At 29.1% G+C, this 13,272-nt stretch overlaps 1 protein-coding gene across 1 annotated transcript; it reads left to right on the top strand.

The window, feature by feature from the left end:
* The first annotated feature begins 2,774 nt into the window (after window positions 1–2,774).
* LOC114380432 (ATP-citrate synthase alpha chain protein 1) lies at window positions 2,775–7,012 on the top strand. The gene is made up of 13 exons (XM_028339497.1): window positions 2,775–3,028; window positions 3,269–3,378; window positions 3,956–4,132; window positions 4,235–4,396; window positions 4,503–4,583; window positions 4,728–4,779; window positions 4,921–5,035; window positions 5,165–5,246; window positions 5,773–5,868; window positions 5,956–6,057; window positions 6,246–6,362; window positions 6,452–6,568; window positions 6,692–7,012. The coding sequence occupies exons 2-13, from the start codon at window positions 3,280–3,282 to the stop codon at window positions 6,761–6,763; spliced, it is 1,272 nt and encodes a 423-aa protein (XP_028195298.1). The 5' UTR covers window positions 2,775–3,028; window positions 3,269–3,279; the 3' UTR covers window positions 6,764–7,012.
* The last annotated feature ends 6,260 nt before the right edge of the window (window positions 7,013–13,272 follow it).

Here is a 13,272-nt window from a genome sequence, read left to right on the forward strand (position 1 = left end):
CTTCAAACAAAAGTGCATCACAAACTATTTCGTTCTTCTTATTTCAGTTGAAATATGTGTATTGTTTTGCGCTTGTGTAGTGAAAACGTATGCATTGCAAATAATATGAAGTTTGAAGTTAATATTACAATTTTCTGCATTAAACACAAAATGACATAATTTTAGAACCAAATTGACATAAATCTAAACCAAATTGGCAAAAATATTCTTGGTCTTACCCTTTCATTGTAATTGTGGGATTTTAATTTCTCTCCTCTTTAATTTTCAACATTGATAATTATCTTTCCGAGGTTACAAAGGGGGGTAACCCTAATTGTTATTGTGAGTAGTTGACCTAGGAACTAGAAAAGTTAGTCAGCTTGCATAGTACATTTCCCCCCCCTTTTATGGAGCTGTATATTCTTCCTTTTTGATAATACTCACAAATACTACGTAGTCTCATTACTTGTTGCTTTGGAATGTTATGACATATCCCCATTGTTTATTTTTTAAAAGGTAAATTAGGAAATATACAAAAATAACAAATAAAATATAGAAAAACTTTTACCTCAAATCATAATTATCAAACTCTTAAATTAACTCATTAACTCTTATAAGTTTACAAGTTTACTTAGTGAGTTAACTCATGTGTAAACTTTCACTCTCTTTTTAGTAAACTCTTGATACATTCAATAAATTCTAAATAAATTCGATAAACTCTAAAGTTTACCATCGAGTTAACGAGTTAGTAAGTTAAAAAAATTAAACCAAAATGTAAGTTATTTTGAATTGTTTTTTGTTTGTTTAGTGTTCAACATACATTCATTTAATGTGTTCTTCCCGAATAAAAAAAAATCACGTTTAATAACATAAAACTCTTGTTCTCTAATAACATTAAATCCTCCATGAGAATGATTTATCATTATTATAACATTTATAAGTTATCATTTAGTAATGATGCATTATAGATATTTAAGTATTATGAAATTTATAATTTACTATTTTACTTTATTATATTATAGAAATGTTTAATTGATATGTTATTTATAAATATTTTATTAATATTTTTATATGAAGTGAACTATTATCAGTTAAGTGTATAAAATTCGCGTAAATTCTCGAATTTTATAACCTTACTTAAATCTAAAAATCCACTTTAAAAAATTGTTTCAAAAAATGTTAATTAGGGATTGTTAAAATAAGTTACCTTACTCGACAACAAGTATATTGCTTTGAAGATCCAACCGAGTAAGAATAAACTTACAATTAATCAATCATGCAAACAAGTGCAGTGAAAATTGTATATGCTTATAGTTATATGCATATTGGGTTATTTTATATTTTCATAATATAATTAATTATGCATGCAATCGGTCATGCTTGTAGCACCAAAGCATAATCGGTTTTGAATCCTATCTAAGTACGAACTTTGACAGAGACATTGAAACATAAGTTAAAAACAAAAGGTACAAGAACATGTTTTATATTCATATATAATTTGCTGCAATCCGCACTCTTGCTTAGTTGCTTTCCTTTTCTATCTCGTTCAAAACTATTTTAGTATTTTTTTTTTTTAAGTACCAAATAGTATATTATGGATTGGAGACATAGTGGAGCAAGATTAGTATAACAATGGACGTCCAATAAATCATGTTAGTACAAGTGAAAAATTGCATTAATTTTACCTTTATGAACATAACTTTATTAATTATTTCTAATTTTTAATTAATTAATCATTGTAATGTTACGTCACATCCTACATCAATCAGTTACTAGTAGTAAAAAATAATTAAATAAAAGTTTAATATTTATATATTAATAATATAAAATTATTTTATACTGGTATTTTATTTGAATTATTTTAAAATAATTATTTTAAAAATTAATAAATTTATTATATATAATAGGTTTGATTGAATTATTGTATAAAACTGTAAATTATAATTTTTTTCTCATTAAATAAACCATAGGGGACAAAATAATGACTTATACTATACTTATGCTATGCTCGACCCCTAAAATAGGAAATAGAAAATAGAAAAAAATTAAATTTTAATCATCACTTAAAGATACTTTGCTGTAAAGAAATGTACTTTTTTATTTGTAAAAAATTAAAGGATATCAAAGTTTCATTCGGTAAACACAAATTTATTGGTTCTTTATACATTTTTCCTTACATTTCTTTTATATGTACTTTCTTTCTTGTATTTCTTTTCTTTTTTTTAATTACAGTTTTTATTCTCTTTATTCTTGTTTATAAGATTTAAATTTAAAATGATGTTTATTATTTTTATAACATTCAATCTATAATATTTCTTACATTAAATATTTTTAGACTAAAAATAGACATCATTAAAAGAAAAAAGAAAAACTATTAACAAACCATTAAAAGAAAAAAATATATTAATTTTCTTAAGAAAAATAAAAAAAATTATTAATGACAATAATAATTTTTAAAAATAAATTTAAGATAAATTTGTTACTATCAAGATTCAGATAGGAGAGTATTATATTTCTTTTCCTTTCCCATTTAAAAAAACAAACAAACAAAGATCCAAATATATTACATGTCAATATTAACAAAAACTAACCGATAAAAAAACTTAAAAATATCTTTTTAATTTTTGTAATTTAACTTTTTTTTCTTTTCATTCTTATAATTATTTTATTGTATTTAGTTCTTATAGATGTTTTATTTTTAATTCTTAAAACATTTTAAAAAAAAAAACATGTCCAAGTATGTGTATCCATTCTGTTGAATGAAAGCACAAACTTAGACGTTGGTTCAAAGGAAAGAGTAGTAGGTGGGTAAGCCGTCATGTGTATCTGTTCTTTTCCTAATTCATTTCCTCTTTCAATCTCCCTCTTACACTTCACCAACCCAACAACCCCATCATTTTCTTTTCACCTTTTTCCTTCTCCAAACAAATTAAATTAAAATTAAAATAATCAAAGCCTTCACCTATATATACAGCCATCACACACTTTAACCATTCGTCCACCCGTTCGTTAGATCTAACAACCACTTATCCCCTTTCTCCTTCTAACGGTAATTCCTTGCATTTCTTCTCCTTGTTCCTCTTTGTTTCTTGTTTCTGCGTGTTCCGTACAATATTCTGAGCCATAAAGCTTCGATTTTGATCTGAATTTTGAGCCTCCCTGAAGCGAATTTGAGATGGGGTCTTTCTATTTTTATTTATTGTAAATGGGATTTGGTGTTTGAGTTTGTTGTGGTTCAGATCTGTTACGATGAATAATTGATTGTTGAGTTGTTTTGTTGATGAAATAGAGTGAGGAAAAATGGCGCGTAAGAAGATCAGAGAGTATGACTCAAAGAGGTTGTTGAAGGAGCACTTTAAGAGACTCTCTGGCAAGGAGTTGCCGATCAAGTCTGCACAAGTGAGTACTACTCTTATCATGAGTTGATTGGTATAAACATTAATGTGTGCATAATGCAGAAGATCTTATGATCTGTCAGCTAAAGTTAGTTTAACACTCAGATAAGTTCAGCTTCACTTCTATGAGAAACTTTAACTTATTCATTTAAGCTATGTTACTTACTTTATGGAGTTTAATTGGTCATTTAAGGCATTACTCTGCATGATGGTTTGCGATTGAATGTAGTGTAAAAGACATTTTATACTGTGAGTGCATGTATTGTTTATTCTACTTTATAATGGGAATGCAAATGAAAAAAAATCTAGTTTTTAGAAATCAATAATCTTTGAATTTAATTTTCATGTATTGTCAATGTAATCAACTAAGTGTGACTTTCAAAGTAGTTATTGTAAAAGTCAACAAACTTACCATACTTCACAATCTGTGATTGGAAGATAGTGTAAAAAAAATCTTTACAATGTTAGTACGTTTTAACTAAAATTCACAATCTTTTACCACTCTACGCGTGGCTCATGTAGCATGGTGCATATCAAACTCGAGTAATGATTAATGAATTTGTTTCTGTTTGTGTTTCAAGATTACCGCATCAACTGATTTCACTGAGCTACAAGAGAAGGAACCCTGGCTTTCATCTTCTAAATTGGTTGTTAAACCTGACATGTTATTTGGAAAGCGTGGCAAAAGTGGTTTGGTTGCCTTGAATTTGGATTTTGCACAAGTTGTTTCATTTGTGAAGGAGCGTCTTGGAAAAGAGGTGCTTTATCCTCGTGGTTTTCCCTCTTTATTTTTTTAGTTGTTCGGGGTGTTTCCCTTTCCACCCTTGATGTATTTAGTTATGTCTTTCTCTAATATATAGGTTGAGATGAGTGGATGCAAAGGACCCATAACAACTTTCATTGTTGAACCTTTCATCCCACACAATGAAGAGTTTTACCTTAACATTGTCTCCGAGAGACTTGGGAACAGTATAAGCTTTTCAGAATGTGGAGGAATTGAAATTGAAGACAACTGGGATAAGGTACTAAAATACATATTTTTCACCTTTCAGATTAAATAATTTATATATTTTGCACATGTGAAATTTCCCCTTATATATGTTACAATGTGGTTTGTTCATATTTCAGGTTAAGACTGCATTTGTTCCAACTGGAATGTCTCTTACGTCAGAAATCGTTGCCCCACTTGTTGCAACCCTTCCCTTGGAGGTCAATTCAGTTTAATTGCTAATTTGTTATTTTATGAACAGATTAAGTTTGAAGTTTTTACCATACTCGTGTTTATGCATATTACTTTGATTCGTGATGTAAATGAATTGGACCATGTGATTGAATCCTGTACTTTTTCTACAGATCAAGGGAGAAATTGAGGAATTTCTCAAAGTGGTTTTCACTCTGTTTCAAGGTATACAAAATATATATATCAAGTTATCAAAACACTACTAGATGGGCTTCTACAATCAACTTTATTAACAGTTAACATTTAAATTGTCATTTTCCTTTATTATATGCATTTATTTATTTATTTATGTTTCTTTTGTGTTAGACCTGGATTTTACTTTCTTAGAGATGAATCCTTTCACATTGGTTGATGGAAAGCCTTATCCTTTGGATATGAGAGGCGAGCTAGATGACACTGCTGCTTTCAAGAACTTCAAGAAGTGGGTTTTTTCCCTCTAGTAAATGCCAAGTGTTATTTTCAAGGATAGAATATTATCTTTCTATTTCATTATGTAAAACTGGTGGATATTTTGCGGTTAATATTTAACATGTGGTTGAATTTGTTGTAGGTGGGGAGACATTGAATTTCCGCTGCCATTTGGAAGGGTTATGAGTGCCACCGAGTCTTTCATTCATGGATTAGATGAAAAGGTGCACAAATATAACTTTGCCCTCCATTTACAATCTTATTCGATAAAACTATGTCCATAAGATGTGTGTCTGTGTTTTGTTTGACTGTGCCTGTGCCTGTTTGTGTACTATACATAGCACATACATTTTTTTCTCCTTACTGAGGGTAAAAACTATAATTGAGTTAAACCTGCTATTATTCTGAAACTGCATGGAGGAATCTTGGGAAGTAAAAATGATTTAGGTCTTAGGGGGTGTTTGAGAGAGCTTATAGGTAATAAGAAGCTTATTTCGTATTAGCTCTTCTTAGCTTATTTCAACAAGTATTGTGGCAAATTTATGATATAAGCTCTCATGTAATTAAAGCTTATTAAATAAGAGCTTAATTGAATGTACCCTAATCCTTTTAGGTTCTCAGTATCACCTGCTGTTAATGCTCATGCTTCTCTAACAGCAGTCATCAGTAATGTATTGAAGAACGCAATAATACTATTGCTTATAGTTGTAATTTTGATACTTAATTTGTTTGTTTATTTACTATTTGCAGACAAGTGCATCCTTAAAATTCACAGTGTTGAACCCTAAGGGCCGAATTTGGACAATGGTAGCTGGGGGAGGTGCTAGTGTTATCTATGCTGATACGGTGTGTTTCTCTTATTTTAACACCAAATTCATAGCTAAAACATTTGTAACATTAAGTGACAACTTATGTAGTACAATATTAAAACAGGTAGGAGATCTTGGCTTTGCATCTGAGCTTGGAAACTATGCTGAATACAGCGGTGCACCCAAAGAAGAGGAGGTCTTGCAGTATGCCAGAGTTGTAATTGATGTAATTAACCTATATCTCTGCGTTGCTTTTGGTCTAAATATCAATTTAGAGATTTAGCATTCATGCTTACATGATCAGAATGTCCTTGTCCGAATTGTCCCAATATAGCTCTTATGATATGCATGCTAACTTTGCACCTGATACCATTGGTATTTTGTATCTATTATAACCTCCTTTTTTCTTTCCAGTGTGCAACTGCAAACCCTGATGGCCAGAAGAGAGCTCTTGTGATAGGAGGAGGCATAGCCAACTTTACTGATGTTGCTGCCACATTTAGTGGTATAATTCGGGCATTGAAGGAGAAGGTAAGTCTATGATCAATAGAGCTTAGTTCAGATGTATGATGAGAATCTTCTTGTAGTAGTTAATTGAGTGTTGAGCTATTGCAATTCAGGAGTCGAAATTGAAAGCAGCAAGGATGCACATCTTTGTGAGGAGAGGGGGTCCCAACTACCAGAAGGGTCTAGCTTTGATGCGAGCACTTGGAGAGGAGATTGGCATCCCCATTGAGGTAACCTAATTCATGCCTTTATTATTGATTGTATTGAAGTATTGAACGACCAATTTATGCTGTTTGGAATATTTGCCTTGAGGAACAATCTTTAATCTTTTTGGTTATCTATCTTTTTTATAGGTTTATGGACCCGAAGCCACAATGACTGGTATATGCAAAGAGGCAATACAGTTCATTACAGCCGCTGCTTAAGGTCAACAACACCTTCATTTATAGTATTTTCATGGTGAGTCTGAAGTGAACGTTGATTCTTAATTTCCTTTTCCATTCCTGGAATTTGGAAATTTAGTTAGAGTATATGTTTATGAAATCAAGCCATCCAAGAAAGAGTGGCCAGGATTGTTGTCACATTGTTTTTGTAGAATTCTGATGGCGCTGTCTTGACACAATAAAGAGTGTTTTTCATTTGACTGTTACTACTTTTAACTGCGTTTTGATCTATTTTCTTAGGCTTTCCTGCCCCTCTAAACAATGTTCTTCGTACATATTTTAATATACAAAATACAACATCTCACATTTGCACAATTTCCAATATTTGATTATGCTAAAACTTTTTAAATATTCTTCTACGTTCATATTCTACAACCTAACCTTAATGTGAAAGAAGTGAAGGGTAAGAAATATGAGTTTTGGATCTTCTGAGGCTTCAAATGAACTATAGTAGATGTAAGTTTTTCCTTCTAAGTTCCACACCAAGGAAACTTGGGAAGTGTGGGATTCATGTTTGTGTTCAACAGAAACATACCAACTTTAATTGTCGAAAATTCCGACCCCAACTAATTTTCATATGATACACTATTTTTTATTTTCGTAAATTAAAATATATGGTTAGAAATTGACTGGGACTATATAGTCTCAGTTCCAGATCATGTTATAATTTCTCCATCATAGGAGGCTGCTCTAGGGTGAGTAACTAACTACCTATCGGGGTTCCAAGTTCCAACTTCCTACCAATCTTCGTCTGCGCACAATTCAGATTCCAATTAGTTTTAATTATATTTTTAGTCTCTCAAATGAATGGTTTGCAATTTGCCGTAGTTAGATATTGGTTGGGTTTCGTTCTTAATGAAAACATCGACTAACTCTAAGAATAGTTTGTGGTAATAAAAGGGATGGGACTTGGCCTTAGAATAATCCTATCTCAAGTCAAGTGAAGATAAGATATTGGTTGGCTCTTTCGGTCTTAATGAAGATATCAACTAAGTCTCTAACCATATTTTATGGTAATAAATAAATTGGATGGGACTCAAGAGTCTAAGAATCTGAGAATTGGAGCTTCGTGTCTAATTTAAGAAATCATTTTCATGAATTTATACATTCTTCTGCGGATGAGCACAAGACGTCAAGACAAGCTTGAGAAACACAATTCAAAAGGTTAAGGATGAATTTGCTATACAAAATGGTTTAAAAGGTTTAGAAGTTAAAAAATTTATCAAATTTTAAGATTTTACGGTGTGAAGTTAAGGTTTTAAAAAAAACTTTTAACTTTAGTAAAATATGATTTTTTTTCATTGGTAGATTTTGAATAAATGAGTTCAGTTCACGTATTTGAGAACAAATATGTAAATTAGCAAATTTTAGAAGAGAAAGGTTAGGAGAATAACTTGATTATACTCCCTCTGCCTCTAAATATAAATTTTTTTATTTGAAAGCTAAAATCAATACAACCCAATCTTTCAATTAATCTAATTTTCTAACCTAATACATTATACATATAATCGATTAGTAAAATAATCTAATTTTTTCGACTAACTCAAACACATCGTGATCTCAAAATTAAGTCGTATGTATTTATGTTAAATATTTGAAATTTTTTTTATCATTTATAGTCACAGTGATCTCATCTCCTTTAAACATGATTATTTTTCATAAAAGATACATAGTCTTAAACAAAATAAATAAATAGATTAAAATATTGGACTGATTGGGTTATAAATTAAAAAGAGTGTTAATAAAATATTATTCACACTATTTTTTCTTTTTGAAAAAAAGGAAAAAAAAACTATTTGGAGTGGGAAAACAAAGAAAGAAGAGCATACTTACACCAATGAGTAATGACCATCAAGCTGACGGTTCATGGCATATTTGTATCATGATAATGTTTTCATTCTATGGTGTGTGTAATTTGAAATGAATTTTGGTACTCTAATACAGGTTAGAAAATAGTTTCCATAATATGGAGGAAAAAGCTTATATTATAAATTACGGGGGAGGGAGTATTAATAAGAAAAATGAAAGATTGGACTGTAATAATATAAAAATATAAATACAAGTACAAATTATCAAAAATTTAAGTTGAAATTTATTAAAAATAAAAATACACAATAGCTGTAATAAAAAGATAATAACGTGATAAATACAAGTATAAATTATCAAAATTTTAAGTTGAAATTTATTAAAAATAAAAATACACATTAACTGTAATAAAAAGATAATAACATAATAAAGTCAAAAGAAGTGAGAACTATAACACTATGGGCTTTGTGTGCCCAATGGACTGGAAGATTTAAACTGATCCGGTGGCTCAATACTCAAGAGGCAACTTTTTGATGCACCCCATATTTTGTTTGGTGCACCCAATAATTAAAAATTAAGACTCCAAATGGACGTAAATGTCCTTCATTCCCTATATTGCACCCCTTCCTCTCTCACCCAACTCTAGCACCCGATTGCCTTCTTTTCTCTGTTGTGTTGTCGTCTCCATCCCTTTTCAAGGCAATTGTCGCACCTTGTGGAACCCTTGTGCCTATCCAAGCTCCTACTCATCCTTTGATTAGTTTTCCCTTGCATCGTCCAAGGTTGAGTGTCCAAGCTCATGCCCATTCTACCATTGATAGTGACCTAAGTATTGCTGGAGAAGGAACTAGTGAGGGTGCAAAAAAAAATACAATGGAATAACAAATATGTTATATATTGCACAATAGAATTGAAATTTTAATGTACAACATTTTTTGCACCTCACTAGTTTAGTAGAAGGCACCACACATACAATAATGGAACCATTGATTGGTACTTCTTCTAATATAATTATGAATTGAATAATTCATAATGTATATTATGGTTTAGATTGTTCTATCCATAATTACATTAGATGACCTACAACTTACCCATTCTGTAATTCTTCAAATACAATTATTGATTAAGCAATCTAAAACAAAATATCCATTATAAATTGTTCAATCCGTAATTAAATTAAAAGAAATATGAATCAATCATTTCATAATTATCCTTGTGAAATTATGAATTGAGCAATCCTTAATGTATATTTGTTTAGGACTTCTTAATCCATAACTTTGTAACGTGAATTTCATAACACTTTATGAACCACGATACCTTAATGGGGTCACAATGAAGAAGAATGGGGTGCAGGGGAGTTGTCGAATTGGAAGAAATAAGGTGACATGGTATGAAGTTATAATAAATATGAATATTGTAAGAATATTTAAAATTATGGGATGCATCAAACGAAAATAATATGAATAATCTACCCCAAACAATGTCTCTTTCCAAGGATTTTTTATTTTTATTGTTGCAAACACCAATTGCAATCAATCCAAACTGATCAATTATGCGGAAAAACAATAATCCCAAACAAAACTAAAGTAAATCGATTTCTATCAATTTTATTTATTTATTTATTTTATCAATTTACATTTTTTTAATGGATTGAATATAAACACCCTAATTGGAAAGGAAATCTCTACTAAAGAAAGCCAAACACACTTTTCAACAAAAAATAGTTATGGACGAAGATAAATGCTGGTAACATGGTAAAAAAAATAGCTTTAATGTAAAAAATATTTTTATAATTTAAAAAAGTCAAACTATATAGTCCCATCATGAATAGACCTTATTAGACTAGAAATGACTTATCCCTTTTCTTATTTCCTGTGTTGGTCCCTTATCCATCTAATGAATTTATTGAATTGTGAGTTGTGATCCACACCACACGGCAATGGGCAGCCTATAAATTCAACGACAATTATATTACTGGTTGTTCAATAATTGATGGATATTGTTGTAATTATAATAATATTTTTTATGTTCTAAAAAACCAAAACAGAACTAATAACATTTTTAGGATAAAATATCATTTTGATCTATTAATTGATGGCTATTCTAATTTGTCAAAAAAAATTGTTTATCTAAAGCATTTAATAGATACAACATACTAAATCATTTATGCCGGTTAAACATTATCAAAAATTAATATTTCCCAAATTTAATTAAATTTTTTTATTTATAAGAATAAAAAATAAATATTAAGAAATTTACAACGATATATCTGTCATATTCAATAATCTCAACTGGATTCTATTGATATTAAATTATTTAATACCCACTAAATGTTTCATATAAGTAATTTTTGATAGTTTTGAACCATAAGAAAATAAAGTGCCAAAAACCATAATAAAATTAAGCTACATCATTATTTAAGAAATGATTACTCACAAACATAAGAAATTCAATGAAATTTAAAAAAAAAATGACTAAAAAAACCATAATGGACAAAAATGATATTTTAGCTTCTTTTTTTTACATTAATTAATCTTCATTTGATAAGCATGAAAAAGCAAGGAAATTTCTATGGGATTAGGAACCATTTGAAGAACCTCTACGCTAAAAGTCTTTTCGACGAGTTAGTCAGCAAATTAATTCATTTTGCACTATTAGACTGAGTCTGTTTGTAATGTTAATGTAGTTAAGAAGAGGTGACAGTTTTCAACCAAAATCTAACAAATGAAATAAATTTTGCATAGTTTCTCAACTACGTTGAATAGATCTAGAAGTGATCATTTTCGTCAAATGTATTTTCCCATATACAAACGGTTAGGTTTAATTTACTAAAATATTATCATATAATTTGATAGTATATATTAAATTGGATTAACATATATATAAATTACTATCCTATAGATAAATGTGAGTTATTTTGGTCTAATTAGTCACTTGAAATCACTTTTCAACAAATTTATCAAACAAAAATTATTTCGATTATAATCAATTATATATATAATTAATTATTGAAATAATTTATTTTTTTTAATTATCTCAAATATACTGTGATCTCTGAATTAAATCTTAAGTATATAATTATGTTAAATATTTAAATATTTTTATTATTATTTATAGTCGTTTTGATTTTATTTGATTTCAACATGATTATTTTCATAAAAGATACATAGTTTAAACAAAATAAATAAATAAATTAAATTGATTGGGTTATAAATTAAAAAGAGTTTTAATAACATATTACTGATACTATTTTTTTCTTTTTGAAGAAAATAAAAGAAAACTATTTGGAGTTAGAAAACAAAGAAAGAAAAAGCATACTTAAACTAATGAGTTTTTTAAAACTTCTTAATATATATACAAAAATATAAAATAACTTATATATATATATAGTGGTGGACCTATGTTGTTTTGAGGGGTGCACTTGCATCCCCTCATTTTTTAAAATTCATCAAATTCGTAAATAAAATTTTATATTTTTATATTTTATTTTATCTATATTTATATAATTGAACTTACTGATTTTATTTTTTATAATTTACTCCTACTAACTTAGCATCTTAAATCCGTCACTATATATATATATATATACACACAGCAGTGCATTAACACTTAACAATTATTGGATACAAAAATCAATACTCCTCCACTTGAAGTGATTTGTATTAAGGTTATTTAAGTAATTTAATTATTAATTTTAAAATAAAAACAAAAAACCCTATTCTCTCTCCTGCCCCCTCTCAGTCTCACGTCACACTTCACTTGCGAACATTGTCAATTTATTTTCTCTTCTGAATTTCTGAACTGTTGGTGCATCTTTTTTCTGAGTTGCATTTCACATAATCGATTATTAGTTTTCCTTTCTCTCCTTCGTTAGTGTTGGTGCATTTCACATAAGTTCTCCGTGACAGTTCTTTGTTCAGCTCCTTTTGCTGCTATTCACGTATCATTCTCAGTTTCATCATATATGTACCAATGACATTCTCAAATTCAAGTAAATAACATGTGTTAATTTTTTCTTGAATTTAGATGATTACTAAATTTGTCACGTTCTCAAATTCTCAATTTTCTCGGTGTAAGTCCTTTTTTTTTCATTCACATATCATTCTCTCGTTGTTCTTGCTGCCTTTCTCGTTAGCATTTTTGATTAAGTGTTGTTTCAAGAGTCGAAGCGGATCTTCAAGCAATGTAATTGTGTTTAGTCTAAGATAATGAGAATGTATTTTGCATCTTCTATTATTTTAACCATGAAAAGGTTTGGCACGATATTGTCTTGAATATTTTTTCATTTTAATGTCAGTATATTTCCTCTCTGACTTATTTTCATTGAGTCAAAAATAATTTTCATTGAATGTCTTTTTGATTAATAGTATTTATTGATGTAAGGATTGGTCTTGGCTTATTTATTAAGGAAAAAATAGATCAGGAATTTGTTTCACCAATTGTTGCAAACTACACTATATATTTGTTGTCGACTTCTTCACTTCGGACACCCTTTCTATCAATATTCTATAACAATGATGTATTAAAGCTTATAGTCCTTGCAAGGTAGTGTACTTGCATGTCTTATGCTCTACACTAGCTATATCCAATAAATCTTTTGTTCATAAAAATATACTTGTAAAAAAAAGTAGCAATAAATTGGTATCAACATTATGCCACTAAAGAATTTGATGCTAATGTTAAGC

The sequence above is a fragment of the Glycine soja genome, chromosome 2 (assembly GCF_004193775.1).
Source record: "Glycine soja cultivar W05 chromosome 2, ASM419377v2, whole genome shotgun sequence".
NCBI classification, from domain to species: Eukaryota; Viridiplantae; Streptophyta; class Magnoliopsida; order Fabales; family Fabaceae; genus Glycine; species Glycine soja.